The 19405-nt window shown below is 40.6% G+C and overlaps 1 protein-coding gene across 1 annotated transcript in view; it reads left to right on the top strand.

The window, feature by feature from the left end:
* SGPL1 (sphingosine-1-phosphate lyase 1) overlaps nucleotides 1-19405 on the top strand; it is a 57627-nt gene that overhangs the window by 17847 nt on the left and 20375 nt on the right. Inside the window, exons 3-6 of the mRNA XM_081104866.1 lie at nucleotides 4518-4683; nucleotides 13231-13298; nucleotides 15594-15741; nucleotides 18209-18285. Of these exons, the coding sequence (XP_080960992.1) occupies nucleotides 4518-4683; nucleotides 13231-13298; nucleotides 15594-15741; nucleotides 18209-18285 (459 nt within the window). The remainder of the gene's footprint in view (nucleotides 1-4517; nucleotides 4684-13230; nucleotides 13299-15593; nucleotides 15742-18208; nucleotides 18286-19405) is intronic.

The following is a 19405-nucleotide window of genomic DNA, read 5'->3' as shown; positions in this document are numbered from 1 at the left end:
GGGAAATTTTACCCAAACTACTGTCCTGTTAAGCAAGGGCTGGAGATAACACATCCACACACACTCACAGATACATACACAGATACAATTTATTTTGAGATGATTATTTTGTGTTCCTTCTAGATAAAGAATTGGAGACACAGATTGGTGAAATAATTCGCTAGGAGTTACACGAGAACATACATTGTGCAAAGAAAACTCTTAGAGTGGCACTGGGTCATAATGTGTTCTTTGCCTATGAACACTGAAAATAAAGAGTTGGAAGAGTGCTGAGTAGTAAGTCAGCAGGCCTGGGTTCCTAGTCTGTGCTCTGACAGAGCCTGTCTGTATAAGGTTAGGCATGTTGTTTCAGGTTGGGGTCTCTGTTCAGTCTCCAAAGGTCCCTTCAGCATTTAGGTTGTTGCTTCCCAAATGGCTGGAGTATTGCATCAGGACCCAGCCTGGGGTTTGTGCTGTTTGCAAGGCCCCAAGGAACTGCCTCATTCTTTTTCTCCAAGGAAAGAGCATACATTACCCCACAGAGCCCCATAATGCAATGACATGTCAGCGCTATGTGCTTCAATTCATTGGGGACTGAGCCTAGGTTGTTTGTAGTAACCAAGAAGGATCTTGGAATGACGCCAGGAGATGTAATTTCTGTGACCAACTAGTTCATGCTCAAAAAGCTTGTCAGGATCCATCTAAGTACAGTATCATTCTGTCTTTGGAGTAAGAGAAATTAGAACTATATCTCCTGTTAAAGACTTTGAATTCAAGGACTCCCATTATATTCTTGTAGCAATTACATATATATATATATTCTTGCCAAATATAATTTTATAGATTTTAGCAAGGAATGCCTTCATATCTTAATAGGCTTAAAAATTAAATTAGTTTGCATTTGCTGATTCTTTGACCTCTCCCTAATATTAGTTATATTGCTTTATTGTTCAGTGCTGTGAAGAGTGATAATATCTACAGTCATCTTTTGACATTGGCAATAACCTCTGTTTTCTGGGTAAATTAGGACCTATATCACCAGAGGAAAATCTGATCCGAATGATTGTTATTCCATCATCCCATTCATCCACACTATTAAACCGTTTGGTTTGATCACAGCTTTCACCACAAGATTCTTTATAATGATGGAAATTATGACATGTTTGATGATGATGGACTCCTCTAGTCTTTCCTCAGGTCTTGACTGCCGCTGCCACTGGTGTGCAGATTTGAGGTTGTTGATAGCAACAATGGGCTCTGGGGAATGGTCACCAAGAACTTAAGAGGAGGTTGTAGATAAGCCATGTTTCCATGGATAGCCCTCTAGGGAACCCAGTACTTGCCTAAAGTTAATGACCTTATGCCGCAGCCTAATTGCTAAGGGTATAAATGTTTTCAACAAACGTTTGTTGAGCACTGTCTCCTTCTAAGCTTTCATGCACCTGTTAGATAGAACATTGGTAGATGTTCAACAGGAAATATCAGTATCTTTTTCTCAAAATCACTCCTACCTTCTTCTACTTCCCCTCCTGTTCTTTTACTCAGTTTCTCAAACTTGAACTTGGAGTTATTTGTACCCTTTCCACTCCATATTTTCTATGTCTAATAAGTTATAAAACCCTGTTTGCTTCACTACCAAAAATGTTTTTCAAATCCATACTGCTTTTTGTCCCCAGTGTTTTACTGTTTAAGGTCAAGCCCAGTGTATTTTTCTCCTGGACTGTTTTAATAATCCCTTTAAACTAAAATTTTCATTTCTAATCTCTGTCGTCCTTCTTTTTAGCTCTCAGTCAGTTATCTTTTTTAAAAAATTACTTTTCTGATTAACAACACATGACTTTTATTTTTGTTTTTGTTGTTTTACAGTTTGCTTTATTTTTACTCAACATTATATTCTGGAAATTTTTCCATGTAGTTCATTCAGATCTATCTTCTTTTTAATGCCGCATTAAAATGTCTACAGTCCTGGTCAGGTGGCTTAGTTGGTTGGAGCATCATCCCTACACCAGAAGATTGCGGGTTTGATTCCTGGTCAGGGTGTATACCTAGGTTGTGGGTTTGATCCCCCATTGGGATGCATACGGGAGGCAACTGATCAATGTTTCTCTTACATGGATGTTTTTTTCTCTTTCTCTCTGTCTCTCCTGTCTCTCGCCCTCTTCCTCTCTTTCTAAACTCAGTAAAAAATACAGTCTCAGGTGAGGATTAAAAAAAGTGTTTATTATAGTTTATTTAGCCATTCCTTTATGAATGAACATTTTTGTTATTTACATTTTTCCCTTTGTTACAGAGAATACTGAAGTGAGTGTCCATAAACACGTGCATGATGCCAAAAAGTGGGATTTCTGGGTCAAAATGAATGAATGTTGACAGTTGACACTGGCAACTCACATTACAAAAAGTGCCTATCGATTTATACTCCCACTTTCCATGCCCTTTTTTTTTTTTTTTTTAAAGGATCATTGGTAATCTGGACTTAGTGTGTTTCTGCCTCAGTGCTCTAATTGACATATTTACTCATTTACTGTCAGCCACTGTCCTAGTTTTTATTCAGTACAAATTGTGTGCTGGGCAGTCTCTATATGCTGGGGATTTAGTACCTGGGAAGACAGATAGGATCCCTGCCCTCATCTAGTTTACCCTCCTAACACATAAACTTTTTGCTATTCCCAGATTTCTTTTATGCATTTGCAGCTACTTTTCTCTCTTCCTCCTATGGCTTTTTTTTTTTTTTTTTTTTAATGTTTTTTGCCTGGGTAATTTTCTTGGATCATTCTTTTACCTTTTTAACCTGGTTAGATTTTATCTTCTGTCATATCTTCCTTATCTCCTCTTAGGTAGAGTTAGATAGGCCTTCCTCAGTGGTCTCTCTTAGCACCTCACTTGCATTCTTTTTATCGTGTTTATGGTGAAGGGTTTTTTTTTTTAAATTTATTTTTTATTGATTTCAGAGAGGAAGGGAGAGGGGGAGGGGGAGAGGGCGAGGGAGAGAGAGATAGAGACATCAGTGATGACAGAGAATCATAGATTGGCTGCCACACTTGGGGATCGAGCCCACAACCTGGGCGTATGCCCTGACTGGGAATCAGTTGATGCTCAACCACTGAGCCACACCAGCTGGGCTATGCTGAAGAGTTTTAATTATTTGTTTATATATGTGTGCACTTGTGTATGCATGTATGTGTAGGCATGCACACTCACACACACATACCTCTCCCATTAGAGTATAAGCTCAGTAAGGGCAGGCACCTGTGATACTTATCTAAATGTTCCCGCCGCTTAATGCCTTAAACATTGGAGATGCTTAATAAATGTTGAGTAAGTGAATGAATAACAAACTATCAGGTTAACTTGCTTTGTATAGGGCACACAGGGGCTTGTAAATATGACTAAGACCTGTCTTCACGGACTAACCATGTAGTCAGGGAGATAAGAAACAGATGAGTAGACTGCAAGGTGATTTGTGATAAGCTCTGTGTAGAGCTGGGATGGGGAACCTTTATTCTGCCAAGGGCCACTTGGATATTTATAACATCATTTGCAGGCCATACAAAATTATCAACTTAAAAATTACCCTGCTATACTTGGTCAAACATTTAATGAACTCACCCCTAATGCCTTGGCAGGGCCAGACCAAATAATTGACGTTCCCACTCCTGGTGTAGAGGCAAAAATGGGTACTTGAGAATTTAAAGAGAGAGGTGTATTCTCATGAATAGGATATTCTGGTAAATTTCAGATGAGAGGACTTTTTTCTTATTTGTGAGTGATGCACATAGTGTTAAGATATGTCCCTGGCCCCCAGAGTTTTTAGTCAAATAGGGCCTTAGAGCAGAGATTGTAGTCTATGGTCTGTGGGCCAAATCAGAACTGCTATCCATTTTTGTACAGCCTATGAGCTAAGAATGATATTTTACATTTCAAAAATTGTTTTTATAAAGAGAATATCTGGTGCTGTGTGTAATGGTATGAAATTCAGATTTTAGCATCTGTAATTAAATATTGTTGGAACACAGCCACGTTCTTTTGTGTACCCACTGTCTGACTGCATTTGTGCTACCACAGCAGAGCGGCATCGCTGTAACAGACACTTCTTGGCCTGCGATGCCCACAGTACTGATTCTGGCCTTTTGTAGCAACAGCCTGCCAAATCCTGGACAGAAGGTGGGAGAAATTCAGATAAAGTCGAGAAGAGGAGAAAGACATCCATATTGAGAATGAATGTTTGAGTTGAGTGGGACAGTGAATACTGTAGTCATGCTGAAGCTTTAGAGCTGAAATGATGATCTAGCTTATCCTTTTATTTTACAGAATAGATAGAAGATCAGAAATCTTGTCAAAGTCCACAGGACTTATAGAGGGGCAGTGTTCACCGAAGTGAAAGGAGCAGGAGCTTTGGATGATAAGATTATTGCTGGGGTAGGGCCAGATTATGAATGTCCTTGCCCTTGAAAGATGAGTGTTGAAGAAAAACTAGGAACAGACTTTTCCTTTCTCTCTCTGAATGTAATATTTCTTTTTTTCTCTTGTATTTCTAGAAGGCCTTTGAGCCCTACTTCGAGATTTTGGAAGTATATTCCACAAAGGCCAAGAATTACGTAAATGGTCATTGCACCAAATATGAGCCCTGGCAGCTAATTGCATGGAGTGTCGTGTGGACCCTGCTGATAGTCTGGGTATATGAGTTTGTCTTCCAACCGGAGAGTAAGTACACGTCCTCTCTGTAAAGAAACAGTGGAGGTTCACTAGCTTTGAAACTCATAGTGATGATGACTGATTCCTTGCCTTTTAGTTTTGTTCCGGTTTTTAAAATTTAATGGGAAGTGGGATATTGTCTTCTGATTGGCAAAGTCTTATTATAATAGGAATCTTGTGTAACTATTACTGCTTACTAGTATGTTGATTTTTCTGGATTTGCAACTTACATAAAAACTCGTAAGAAATTAGTCATTGTAAGGATCACAGATATCTGAGTGCGGCTTAAATCTTCTTCAGTTTTAGTTTCTAGGCTAGAACGTAATTGTGCCGCCTGGACCTCCCAAAGTAGGAATCATTGCTTTAATTTTAGGCCATCCTTTCAAGATTAGGTGAAATTGAAACAGCACCTATACAATGATCATTTCAGTGTCTGCTGTGTACCAGGCACTGTGCTAGGCCCTGAGGATATCTAAATAAGTGATAGAGGGCCCTGTCTCTTGGACTTGACCTTCTGATATCAGGAGACAGTGCACTTTGAGCTTCCTGGGTAGTGCCTCAGGGAGCTAATTGATATGGGGAAGAGGAAGCAACTTCTCTAGAGTGTAGAAGATGAGAAGTCTTTTAGCCATCAGTTTGTAAATCCTACATCCTTCCTAAGGTCCTGCTTACCCTCCCCACGCTCCCCCCCCCTCCAAAAAAAAACCCCCCAACCTGATTACATATTTCCTCCATGTTAATTATTTTCCCCTGAACTTTGTGCTTGGGAAGTAAATGGTAGGAGTGGTGGTGGGTGTTCTGTAGCACTCCTGAATCCCTTTCCTACCTTATTAGGGTATCCCAGTTTAACTTCCTTGGGATAAGAAACCATTAACATTGAAGGAATTTGCTTGTCATTTCTCATATGTCTAAAATTTCAACAACTATCTTTTTTCCCTGATCGCATTTGTTTGAAGGAGCTCTTTAACTATTTTTTCTGCTTTTCTTTCTCTCCCCCCAGGAAAATCAAATTAGAAGCTAGATTCTGTTTTATTTCTATCATGCAAATAGCCATTGAGCCATTCTGTAACATTGCATAGTAAAATTAGTTCACTCCAGTTTTAAACACCCAGTCCTCAGTTTCTGTTCCTAGTCTTTGCAGGCTTTCCTCAAACTCTGAAAACGTAGATAGACTAACCCTGTTAGTGCCTGTACTTGTGCTAGCCCCAGGCTGTGTTTGCTCTGTGGTTTGGAAATGGACACAGTCCTTGTCTTTTTGCTCAGGCTTATTCCTTTCTGGGAACCTTTTTTTTTTTTAAGTTTATCTTTATTGTTGAAAGTGTTACAGACGTTCCCCTTTTTACCCCCATGAGCCCCCTCCACCCAGGCCTTCCCCACACTGTTGTCTGTCCCTGGGCTATGTATATATGCATATAAGTTCACTGGTTCATCTCTTCCTGCTTTCCCCCTGCCTCCCCTACACCCTTTGAAATATGCCAGTCTGTTGTATGTTTCAATGTCTGGATCTTTTCTGTTCATCAGTTTATTTTGTTCATTAGATTTCACATATAACTGAGAGCATGTGATACTTGTCTTTCTCTGACTGGCTTATTTTGCTTAAGTATAATACTCTCCAGGTCCCTCCATGCTGTCTCAAAAGGTAAGAGATCCCTATTTTTTACAGTTGTATAGTATTCCATGGTGTGAATGTACCACAGTTTTTAAATCATCTACTGATGGGCACTTGGGCTGTTTCCAAATCTTAGCTATTGCAAATAACGCTGCTGTGAACATAGGGGTGCATATATTATTTCTGATTAGTGTTTCTGGTTTCTTGGGATATATTCCTAGCAGTGGTATCACTGGGTCAAATGGCAGTTCCATTTTTAATTTTTTGAGGAAACTTCACACTGTTTTCCATTGTGGTTGTGCCAGTCTGCATTCCCACCAACAGTGTGCTAGGGTTCCTTTTTCTTCGCATCCTAGCCAGTACTTGTTGTTTGTTGATTTACTGATAGTCATTCTGGCAGGTGTGAGGTGGTACCTCATTGTTGTTTTAATTTGCATCTCTCTAATGATTAGTGACTGAGCATTTTTTCATATGTCTCTTGGCCATCTGCGTGTCTGTCCTCTTTGGAGAAACGTCTATTCAGGTCTTCTGCCCATTTTTTAATTGGGTTGTCTTCCTTTTGTGGAGTTGTAAGAGTAGTTTACATATTTTGGAAATTAAACCCTTATCAGATGTATTATTGGCAAATATGTTCTCCCATACAATGGGTCCCTTTTCATTTTGATGCTGGTTTCTTTTGCTGTGCAGAAGCTTTTTAGTTTGATATAATCCCATTTTTTTTTCCTTTGTTTTTCTTGTCGTAGGTGATATATTGGTGAAAATTCTCCTTGAGATGTCTGATATTTTGCTGTCTACGGTTTCTTCTACGAGTTTTATGGTTTTATGACTTCCATTTAGTCTTTTATCCATTTTGAGTTTATTATTGTGTATGGTGTAAGTTGGTGGTCTAGTTTCATTTTTTTGCAAGTACCTGTCCAGTTATCCCAGCAGCATTTATTGAAGAGACTGCCTTTACTCCATTGTATGCTCTTGCCTCCTCTGTCAAATATTAATTGAGCATATGGCTTAAGTCATTTTCTGGGTTCTCTGTTCTGTTTCATTGATCTTTGTGCCTATTCTTGTGCTAGAACTAGGCTGTTTTGATTATGGTGGCTTTGTAGTATAACTTCAAATCTGGTATTATGATTCCTCCAACTTTGTTCTTGTTTCTCAAGATTGCTGCAGCTATTTGGGGTCTTTTTTGGTTCCATATACATTTTTGGAGTATTGTTCTAGATCTGTGAAATATGCCATTGGTATTTTGGTAAGGATTGCATCAAAGTATAGATTGCTTTGGGTAGTATGTACATTTTAATGATATTAATCCTACTAATCCAGGAACCCAGGAAGCCTTTGATTCAGTGGTACCCACCAGCTTGTCCTTCCAGGTGAAGTGGCCTATTCCATAGGACTTTCAGGAGTAGCAATAAATCTTCCTTCCTTCTTTCCTTCCTTCCTTCCTTCCTTCCTTCCTTCCTTCCTTCCTTCCTTCCTTCCTCCCTCCCTCCCTCCCTCCCTCCCTCCCTCCCATCTTTCTTTTTTTTTTTATCCTCACCCAAATATATTTTTTCCATTGATTTTCAGAGACAGTGGAAGAGAGGGGGAGAGACAGAGAAAGAAACATCGATGTGAGAGAGAAACATCAATTGGTTGCCTCCTGCATATTCCCTGACCGGGGCCAGGATCAAGCCTACGATGAGGTTCATGCCCTTGACCTGGAATCGAACCAGCAACACTTTGGTCCAAGGGCTAGTGCTCTAACCACTGAGAAATTGGCCAGGGTTCTTTTATTTTATTACTAGAGGCCCAGTGCATGTGTTCATGCACCAGTGGGGTCCCTTGGCCTGGCCTGTGGGGATCGGGCCGATACTGGCAGTCCGACGTCCTCCAAGGGGTCCTGGAGTTCGAGAGGGCACTCTGCAAAGTTGCTGTTGCTCTGCAGTTCCTGTGTTGAGTGTCTGCCCCCTGGTGGTCATTGTGCATCATAGCTACCGGCCGGTCAGCTGGTTGGCCAGTCGCTTAGGCTTTTATATCTATACTAATGAAGGGTAATATGCTAATTAGACTGGGTTGAACGGACATCTTCTGGTTGTCCTTCCAAACAAAGCCATGATAGCAGGGGCTGAGGCACAGGTGATTAAGGGTGATCAGGCCAGCAGGGGAGAGCAGTTAGGGGTGATCAGGCAGGCAGGCAGGCAGGTGAGTGGTTAGGAGCCAGTGGTCCTGGATTGCGAGAGGGATGTCCGACTGCCGGTTTAGGCCTGATCCCGACCCCAAGGGATCCCAGACTGGAGAGGGTGCAGGCCGGGCTGAGGGATCTCTTCCCCCCCCCCCCCCCCGCCCCCGTGCACGGATTTTGTGCACCGGGCCTCTAGTATATAGATCATAAGATAACATTTCCCATTTTCCCCATTTTAAAAATGTACATTTCAGGGGTATTACATTCACAATGTTGTGCACCCATCACCACCATCCCTCTTTAGAGCTTTTTCATCATCCTAAATGGAAACTCTGTTCCCATTAAACAATTGCTCCCTATACCCTCCTCTCCCCAGCTCCTGATAGCCATTATTCTATATACTTTTCCTTTTAAGGTAGTGCATTTGTAAAAACAGACAAGGTTAGAGATTTGTATTCCTTTGCTATAATTAGTATTAGCTTTAGGTGTTTACTTCTACTTCCAGTTCTGCAGCCCACAGTGCTCATGTACATTTTGCTTAACTGGTAGAAGCAGAGCATCCTAGGTCCTGGTACTTACTGCCTTTAGTGTTCCAAAAAGAATGTGCTGGCCCCGAAGCATTCCATGAGGAAATTCATAATAGCAGGGTGCACCTAGATCTTTGTGAGCTCAATTCAAGCCATTTCAGTTGTTTTATTTTTAATAACCTATTTTTTATTATTACAGAAGTATATGTTCATTGTAGAAAATCAGACATAGGTAAGCCATCATAAGAAAATTAAAATTTTGCTACCTAGATCTAACCACTGTTTGTGTCTATATTACGTATCCATACAAAATGTAGTTTCTGTAGGTCAAAAATTGTTGAATGTTGGCAATTTCATAGTTTTATGCATATATATACACACAGCACACTTCTTGTTTTGTAACTTCCAACTTGAATTTTAGACATATAAAAATATTTATCTTCCCTCCAGACATTGGAGATCATTTTGATAGCAATGCCATGTTTTTTTCAGAAACTTGCTCATGTAGAGAAGTATTCTACATATCACTGAACAATCAAGTTATTTTTAGTATACTGCCCTAGAGTAGTCTAAAGTCTGGACTAGTGATAAACTTTGCTAATACTGAAACTCTGAATACTTTTCTGAGGGAAAGGGTAATTCTAGAACACAGAATGGATGCCAGGGTAGATAAGAACAAGCAGCAGCAGGAACCAGTGGGAGGACAGGCCAGGGGTCGCAGCTCTCTAAGGTGTTCTCTCTTCCTTCTTTATGCTGTGTCATTATCTGCTCAAATTCTTATCACTTGATGCTGCCTTTAACTGATTGTCAGTAGTTCATCAACAGAAATCAGTTATGCGGTAGGAAGGTGTGATCAACTCTCCCAGTTTCTAGCCCTGACAACACCCTTAAGTTCTCGTAGCCTGTTTCCTCACAATAAATTGAGCATAAAAATACCTGCTTTACCTAATCATAGGATAATATGAGGATTGAGTGGAATAATTTGTGTGGAAGGAATTTGTAAACTGTGAAGAGCCATGCATTGATTTTCTTACATTGACATTTTCTATTTTATTACCTTAACGTATTCTAATTACTTTTCTTTCTGTACTTCTGGGGACTTTTACTTTCGAGATCATCTTTTTAGATAGTGACCACATGGTCTTCTCATTTTAATGTCTCCATCTCTGATCCTGTATTCTGTTCTTTTTACCCTGTACCATTTCATTTCACCTTTCACCAAATTAGTCTATTCTTTCTTCCCTATCTAGTCGCATTACTATACTTTTGGACACCTGAATCAGTTTGCTAATTTGTGGACCTCTTTCCACCTCATTAATTACTACTTCATTTATGAAATAAGAAAGTGGTTCTGAATCTTTACAGCTTTAACATGGCTAGAGGTACAGTTGACACTTGAACAACATGGGATTAGGGGGACTGACCCCTGCACAGTCGAAAATCCATGTGTAACTTTTTTTGTTTTGTTAATCCGCACCTGAGGATATTATTTCCATTGCTTTTTAGAGAGAGTGGAAGGGAGGAAGGGATGAGTGGGAGGGGGTGAAAGACAGAGAGAGAGACACTTAGATTAGTTGCCTCTAGGATCAAATCTGCAACCCAGATGCATGCCCTTGATCAGGAATCAAACCTGAGACCCTTCAATGAGCAGGCCAGCGCTCTAACCATTGAGCACACCATCTAGGGCCCATGTATAACTTTTGATTCCCCCAAAACTTAACTATAGTCCCTCGCTATCTTCAATTGGTCCCAGGACTCCCCACGGATACCAGAATTAGTGGATGCTCAGGTCCCTTATATAAAACTAGAGGCCCGATGTACAAAAGTCGTGCAAGGGTCTCGGCCCTCACAGCCCCAGCTGCCTCCACCCTTGCAGCCCCAGCTTCGTCTGGAAGGATCGTCCGGACGGTCGTTTCACTGTTCGGCCGTTCAGTCGATTTGCATATTATACTTTTACTATCATAGATGGCCTAGAACAGTGATGGCGAACCTATGACACGCGTGTCAGAGGTGACACGCGAACTCATTTTTTTGGTTGATTTTTCTTAGTTAAGTGGCATTTAAATATATAAAATAAATATCAACAATATGAATCTTTGTTTTACTATGGTTGCAAACATCAAAAAATTTCTATATGTGACACGGCACCAGAGTTAAGTTAGGGTTTTTCAAAATGCTGACACACTGAGCTCAAAAGGTTCGCCATCACTGGCCTAGAACAATGCATGTAGTTAGTCCTTCTCAGCTGCAGATTTCCCAACTGCGATCAAAAGTACTGTTTGTGATTCACAGCAGATTGGAAATCTGGGGATTCAGAGTGCTGTATATTTATTTTAAAAAATCTGCATATAAGCGGACCCATTCAGTTCAAACCTATGTTGTTCAAGGGTCAACTATAGTCAAATAACAAGCAGTTTAAATATCCAATACTAAGTTATACTCATTTGATGGACTATTTTTATTAATGTAGAAAATGCTTTAAGTGAGAAGAGTATACAATATTGTATATACAATAAGATCTCAGTTACATATTACAGTGTGTAGAACATGGGACTGAAAGGAAATACTTCAAAATGTAAACAAAAAAGTAACTACAGGTAAGAGGTTTTAGTCCTTTTGTCTTCTTATTCAGTCTGTGTCTTAACTACCGGCTTTTGTCCCAGTCGTTTATAGAGAGTTAACCATAGAGTGAGGTGGAAAGACAGGGATGCAACTAAGCAAAAACAGCAAGATGTAAGACTTTATATAATGACTGAAAGAAGGTACACACACATTCTGTTGTTGAGAGCACACTCCTTGTGGCCAGAGAAGTTGGAATGCCCAGATCTCCTAGCAATGCAGTAAAAGTTCATGTTCAGTTCATGCCCTGTACGAAAGCTCAGTATAGATTCCTTATACACATTTGGGGTAACTGAACATTTCTCTTGTGCATTTGAAGCAGCATAGAGTCCTGGGAGTCTCGGACTAGAAAAACAAAGACTTCACTTAAATCCCTGCTCCATCACCGATTTGATCTGTGGCCTTGAGCAAGTTATTAATGCTTTCACCCATTGCTGCCTTTGGATAGTATGTAGTACCTCCTGTGCCAACCTCAAAATCTTGTTGTCTGAGTCAATTAGATATAGTGAATGTGAATTCATTAAAGGTAGAATAGTCTGTTTTGATGCCATGTATTTATAATTACTGTCATTAACAGGATCAGAATTCCGTATTTGCCTTATGTACTGGCCAACAGAATGGAGTCTGAGTGATATAATGATATTGGAGGCCTTTTTAGGTCCAGAAAATGTTGTTAGGATATATGTTGAATGAGAGACGAGTCTAGGTCCTGAAAAAAAGCAAGCATTGGTCATTTGTTTTCAGAGAGGGAAGAGAAATGTTGGACCTCTGTAAACCTTGAGAAGGTAGAAAATTCTGGAATACATATGTCATTTGACCAAGCAGTCCTGTTTCTGGGAATTTATCCTGTAGGTATTCTTGTATGTATGGAGTATGGTATGTGTTATAAAGTTTATTTTAGCATGGTTTGTAATAGCAAATACTAGAAACAACCTAAGTGTCCATCAGGAAGGGGCAGGTTAAGTAAATTATGGCAATACATATAATGAAATACTCTACAGCTATAAAAAATGAGTGAGGTAGCACCAATCTTTTAAGAAAAAATATTTTTATTGATTTTAGAGTAGGTAGAGGGAAAGAGAGAAACATCAATGATGAAAGAGAAAATCATTGAATGGTTGCCTCCTACATGCCCCCTACTGGGGATATGCCCTGACTGGAGATGTGTCCTGACCTCCTGATTCATCGGTTGATGCTCAACCACTGAGCAACACAGGCTAGAAGAAAATATTTCTAAGTAGAAGAAGTTCTAGTACAGTGCTAGAATATGCTTGCTACCTTTTGTGTAAAAATAGAGACAAATAAGAATAGATCTTTATTCTTGCTTGTATATGCATAAAGAAATTCTAGAAGGGTATTTTAGAAACTAGTAGCAGTGTTTTCGTGGGGCTAGGATGAGGTCTGGGGGTAGATGAGAAACTTTTAACTCTGTGTGCATACATTTATTTATTTTTTACTTTTTAAACCATGTAATCATATAACTTACTTAAATTAAAAGTGTTTTTTTTTTTTTTTTTTATGGAAAGAAACTCTACCTTTGTGACCTGAGGGCAAATGGGGTTGCAGAGGACATACCCGAATAGTTCGTGCACTGTGACTAGCATGTTGTATCCATCGATAATAGAACCATTTGTTTCTTTTAGGTTTATGGTCAAGGTTTAAAAAGAAATGCTTTAAGCTCATCAGGAAGATGCCTATTATTGGTCGCAAGGTAAGTGGGATCTGTATAGATCTTCCTCCCCTACCCACCCCCATCGTCATACCTCTTTCCTTTTATTGACTGAACCTGGTATTCTCAAGGGGGAGGTGTGTTTGTGTCCTCCACCTCCAAGGAACATTTGATAATGTTCGGAGACATTTCTGGTTATCACAGCTGGAGAGGAATGCTGTTGGCATTTAGTGGGTAGTGGCCAGGGATGCTGCTTAAACTTCCTACATACAATGCATAGGACCACCCCTGCACACAGCAGAGGATTATGGCTCAACATGTCAGAATCTCCAAGATCGAGAAACCTTAACCTTTTCTGCAACATATGTGACTAAAGGAGAAAGGAGATGTCTGTCAAGAATTTGAAATTAGAAAACTTGACAGAAGTGACATGATGCTCTGGAGCAATATTTGCTGGGCTGATTGTAGTTATTTATGTGGGGGTTGAGTGCTTATGTGGTTTAGATCAAGGTTGGCAAACTCTGAAAAGGCTGGATATGAAACATTTTAGGCTTTGTAGGCCATACTGTGTCACAGCTCCTCAACTCTGCCCTTGCAGAGGGAATGCAGCAACAGGATCATAGGTAGAGGAATGAACCTGGCCGTATTCCAGGGAGCTTTCTTTACAGAAATAGGCGTAGGCCAGATTTGGGTTGTAGTTTGCTGATCCCAGGTTTAGAAACTTCGATAACAGAGCTATTCTCTTGCTCTTTGTACCTATCCATAGTCTAGTATGTTCCCTTTACTGTATTTCCTCTGCCCTCACCCTCACTGAGGATAAAACAGTCACCTCTGTACCCTTCCTTTTTATCGCAGATGAAGATAAACAGGGCAGGCCCCATTGCAAGCTTTAAGGAAGCAAATGAGTTCTTGATGTCTTCATCTCCTCCAGTATCCTGCCCTTCACCTCAGCTTCTCATCAATCTTTCTTTTATTTTTGGCTTTCAATTCCCTTTTCTGGCCAGACCAGCAATGATGTCAGTTATCTTTAGCCTTTAACTGAAATCCATTCAGAGCACTATATAAACACTCCCAACTATGTATTATCAAGTTCATTTCCTGTGGGGAAGTAGAAGTAATAACTGGGGTGGAGATGGGGCATGAGAGTAGATACATAGGCTTTTACTTTACTCCAAATTACATTAAGCCCCCAAATTAAATCTGCTTTGGTCCTTATAGAATAAGGGGTCAGGGAAGAGGGAAGATATAATGGATGGACTGGCTCATTAAGGATAATAGCATTTCCCCTTTTCAGTCCCTATATTTTTCCTGCCCTTATTTTTCTTCATGTTTTTTCTCTTTCAATTTCAGATTTTGAGACAGTGCTAGGGTTTCAGAACCTATTCTTAGATTTATGAACTAACAGAATTGGAAGGGGCTTAGAAACTATATAATGAATCACCTTTCATATTTTAGAAGCAGATTTTGAGGCTCAGAGACAAGTTATTTATTTTGAGTGAGCACTTTGGTTACAAGCTGTGGCCAGCCTGAGGGATAGAATGCTGTCTTCCTGGCACTTCCCAGGGTGGCTTGAGCTTACGTGGGGGGAGGTGTGCAGGGCCTCCAGAAGCCCCCTGTGCTCTGTACCTGTCTTTTGAAGGAGTTCCTCACTTGGACAAGCACCAGAGTCCATTTTACTGCTGCTTGGCCCGTTTTCTGGTGACTGTTCGTGGCTCTACCTTTGTTTCTTTAGCAGACACACTAGCTGCTGCCAGGGCAGGAACAAGGTTCAAATGTTGCCCTCAAAGAAGTGCTGACATTAGCAAATGCAAACCAAGTAAAGCAGTGGTGATGTTGACATGGCGGGGGGGGGGGGGCAGGGGGGGGCGCGAGTGCATCTTTGACCTTCAGAGAAAAAGTCAGCCGAAACCGGTTTGGCTCGGTGGATAGAGCGTCGGCCTGCGGACTGAAAGGTCCCAGGTTCGATTCCGGTCAGGGGCATGTACCTGGGTTGCGGGCATATCCCCAGTGGATGTGCAGGAGGCAGCTGATCGATGTTTCTCTCTCATCGATGTTTCTGACTCTCTATCTCTCTCCCTTCCTCTCTGTAAAAAATCAATAAAATATATTTAAAAAAAATAAAAAAGTCAACTTTTCAGATTTCTAAGAAACTGTTGCACATGCCAGAAAGTAGTTGCACAAACTGTCATCATCTCTCTTTAAGAAAAAAGTACCCTCCTTTTTTGTAGTGTTTGTGTGGTGCCCAGCCTTTGGCAGTTGACTTAGTGTCACAACTGGTTCTTCTCTATACTGTATTCTTCCACCTCCTTGTTAACTTTGTCTTTCTTACCTTTGGAGATCCAAGATGAGTTGAACAAGGTCAAGGATGATATTATCAAGAACATGTCATTTCTGAAAGTGGACAAGGAGTATGTGAAGGTTCTGCCCTCTCAAGGTCTGAGCTCGTCTGAAGTTCTGGAGAAGCTCAAGGAGTACAGCTCTATGGGTATGACTCTCTGCACATGCATGCTACCTACTTCAGTAACCTGGCTGGGCGGCCAGTTAATGTTTGTGAAGTTAAGAACAATTCATTCTGCTCTCTCTCTCTCTCTCTCTCTCTCTCTCTCTCTCTCTCACACACACACACACACACACACACACACACACATCCAGCTTCACCCTCTCTTTCTCTCAGACACACACTCAGCCTCACCCTCTCTCTCTCTCTCTCAGGCACACACATCCAGCCTTACCCTCTCTCTCTCTCAGACACACACTCAGCCTCACCCTCCCTCTCACATGTGCAAGAGAAGAAAAGAAAGGTTCATCCAGATATGTAAATGCTCAGAAGGGCCTGTCTCAAACGTTGACTTTCATATTTTAGAATTTATATTTAGATTCATCTTCATCCATAAAACAAACAAATCTCAGACAGTGGAACTTGGTTCCGTTTCCTTTTGTAAGCCTGGGAAAAACAGATACATTTGTTCTTTGAAAAGATAATATGTGTAATAAAAATGAGTGATTTACTTAATTTCTCTATGCTTCAACTTCTGTCTCTCTGCAATGGGAATGGGAATACTTATTTGAAAGGATGATTATAGAGATTGAATAAGATTATACATGTAAATGGATAATACCTGGTATATAGTAAGTGCTCAATAAATGTTAATTATTAACACAAATGCATGTTTGTTACACATTAAAGTCATATTATGAATACTTTTTTAAAGTAGGCTTTTTAGTTTGGGATAATTTATAGAAAATTTGCAAAGATAATACAGAGATTTCCCATCTATCCCTTATCCAGCTTCTCCTGATTTTAACATTTAAAATAACATTCGTCAAAACTAAAAATTAACATTGGTACAGTTCTATTAACTGAACTACAAATTCTCTTCTGATTTTACCAGTTTTCCCACTAATGTTCTTTTTTATGTTCTAGGACCCAGACCAGGATACCATGTTGCATTTAAAAAATACATTTTAGTCCTAGCTGGTATGGCTCAGTGGATAGAGTGTGTTGGCCTGTGGACTGAAAGGTCCCGGGTTTGATTCTAGTCAAGGGCACAAGCTTTACGGGCTTGATCCCCAGTAAGGGGCATGCAGGAGGCAGCCGATCAATGATTCTCTCTCATCATTAATGTTTCTCTCTCTCTCTCCTTCTCCCTTCCTCTCCAAAATCAATAAAAATCTATTTTAAAAATAAAAAATACATTTAAAAATGTTAAATGCAATATGTTGAGCTTTTGACATTGGCTGGTACAAAAGTAGGTACAGTCCAGGATTTGTAGATGATATAAAGTAGGAATTAGCACTCTGAGACCTGTATATTAAGGGTTTCTGTGATGATGAGGTCTGGCTGCTGCCTTCCCTTCCATTTTTAAGTCACCATCCACTAGTATACTCTGTAGCAGCAGTAAATGAACAGGAAATGAAACCAGGTATCCTAATTTTGAAAGTCTGGTGGCCTCTGGCCTGAACATACACCTGGTACAGAGCAGGGTCCTCTATGGAAAGAGGGAAGTCAAGCTGGCAGCAAAGCAGAGTTTGGCAGGTTGGTGAGATTGAGGGGTTAGTCTGGATATTCACTACTCAGTCCTCTGCCCTTTCGTTGGAGCTGAAGATCTTTGTTTTGTGGAGCCCATGACTACAGTCACTTTTAGTGACTACAGTGACTACTACTCACTTTCAACAGGGCACAGCCATATTGTAGCAAAAGGACCCAGACACCCACATTCACACATTTGTTGGTATAATGTAGAGTGTGTGATGTGGAACCTCAGGCAGGAGATGGAAAGGTGGGCCTTGTATTCTGGTCAGGAATCTTTCTGGTGAGCTTTACCCCAATGTTGACTGTTCTGATCCTGGATGGAGCAGCAGATGTTGCTGGAAGCAGGTGGCTAATTCTGGGTGGGTTTCCAGACTCTGTCTGAAGGAGGGCCTGAGGCTAAGCTGTCTCACTGTGGCTTGTGTGGCCATGGATTCAATTCCCTGACTCCAACCCTCCTGACTGTACTGCAGTTTCACTTTTTCTCTGCCACCTCTGCTCATAACAGTCCCCACACTCCCTAGGACTAGATCGGAAGGGCGGGAAGGAAGAAGGAAGCATTGCTGACAAGGGCAAGCTGAGCCCTGCAGAGAACATAGAATGATATATAGATGGAGGGAAAAGTTTCTGCTGCGAGAAGGCAGTTGGGGAAGAGGACAGCATACTTACTGGACTTTATTGTACTAAGTGCTGTGGGTATCTTTTTCATATGTTGATACTAATTGATGACCTTTATTTTGCTGTGGTAGCTGTATGGATTTTTTCTTTCTTGATATAATATAAAGACACCTTTGGATTTCTACTCAAAATTTTTTTTTCTTTTGTACTCAAAGGACTTTCTTTGCATTTCTTCTTTTTAGACCCTACCTGTCCTCCTAAAACTTTCTGCTTACTGACCCAGTGATGTTAACTTTCTCTGCAGACGTCATGTGGCAGGAAGGGCGAGCCTCCGGAGCGGTGTACAGTGGGGAGGAGAAGCTCACTGAGCTCCTCGTGAAGGTGATGCCCGGGACTCGAGGGGAGTGCGGTGGTCTGTGCCAGTTTATAGTACCTCATTGCTGTCTACTTTGTAATTAAACTAAAGTGTAGACAGTTTCTCTTCACCCAAACAGGTGAACACATACAATACTGTCAAAGACATCTTCAGTCTGTAATAAAGTAAAATGTTGTTTATGTGTGCAGGCTTTATTGACACCCTGTGTAGAAGGCAGATTAACAGGGAAGGTATTCCCAGAGTTTGAGATTAATATTAAGACACATTTTGTTTGATAAGAAGAGACATGGGAGAGAAACTTGGTTATAATTTCCGATACTACCTGACTCTCAAATCAGATGATCTGAGAATGAGTGTGGTTTCACTTATAATGAAAATACTTCTCATTTTTTGTTGACTTTAGAATTGTCTTTAGCATCTTCCATTTCTAGTCAGATTTAATTTTGAAATCCCACTTTGCCATATAAAATCGGTATTGACTGATGGTCTCTGAGATCTTTGTGTTTGATTATTATAATCAGACGGCTTATACCGTACTAAGTATAGGTTTTGCTCAGCTGTATCTTGACATAATGCTCCAACCTTATTTCCACGTTTAAAAATCCTTCCGTGGCTTCCTGTCATCTACAGGATAAAATACAAGCTGCTTATGAGGCAGAAAATACCAAGTCCCTTCATGAGCCAGCTCCCACCTACTTTTGGCAAACACTCCTACTTTCCCATGTAAACACTACCGGCGCCTTTTCTTTTTACAGAGCACACCTTGCTCTTACGTTGTTTGCTTTTCTCTCCTTCACTCCACCTGTTGTAAATGTGAATTCCTATTTCTCTCAAGGTTCCACTCAGCAGACACCTCCAGACCACTCAGGGTGGTCATTATTCCCTCTTTAAGGCCCCTTACCTTCCCGCACACACATCTGGCATTGCACTTAGAACAGTGGCTGCTTTGTGCCAGACACTCTCCTAAGTGCTCTGCAATGTGTTACGTTATTTGCTTATCGCCAGAACCCTATCAGATCAGCACCTTAATTACCCTTTTAGCATATGAGAAGACAGCCTCAGAGGTTATTTGTCCTGAGATTACACAGCCAGAAGTGACAGGCAAAGCTTAACCTTCAGACTGAG

This window comes from Myotis nattereri (assembly GCF_964212035.1).
Source record: "Myotis nattereri genome assembly, chromosome: 13".
NCBI lineage: Eukaryota > Metazoa > Chordata > Mammalia > Chiroptera > Vespertilionidae > Myotis > Myotis nattereri.
The sequence above is the reverse complement of the archived record's forward strand: the minus strand, read 5'-3'. Positions and strand labels throughout refer to the sequence as shown.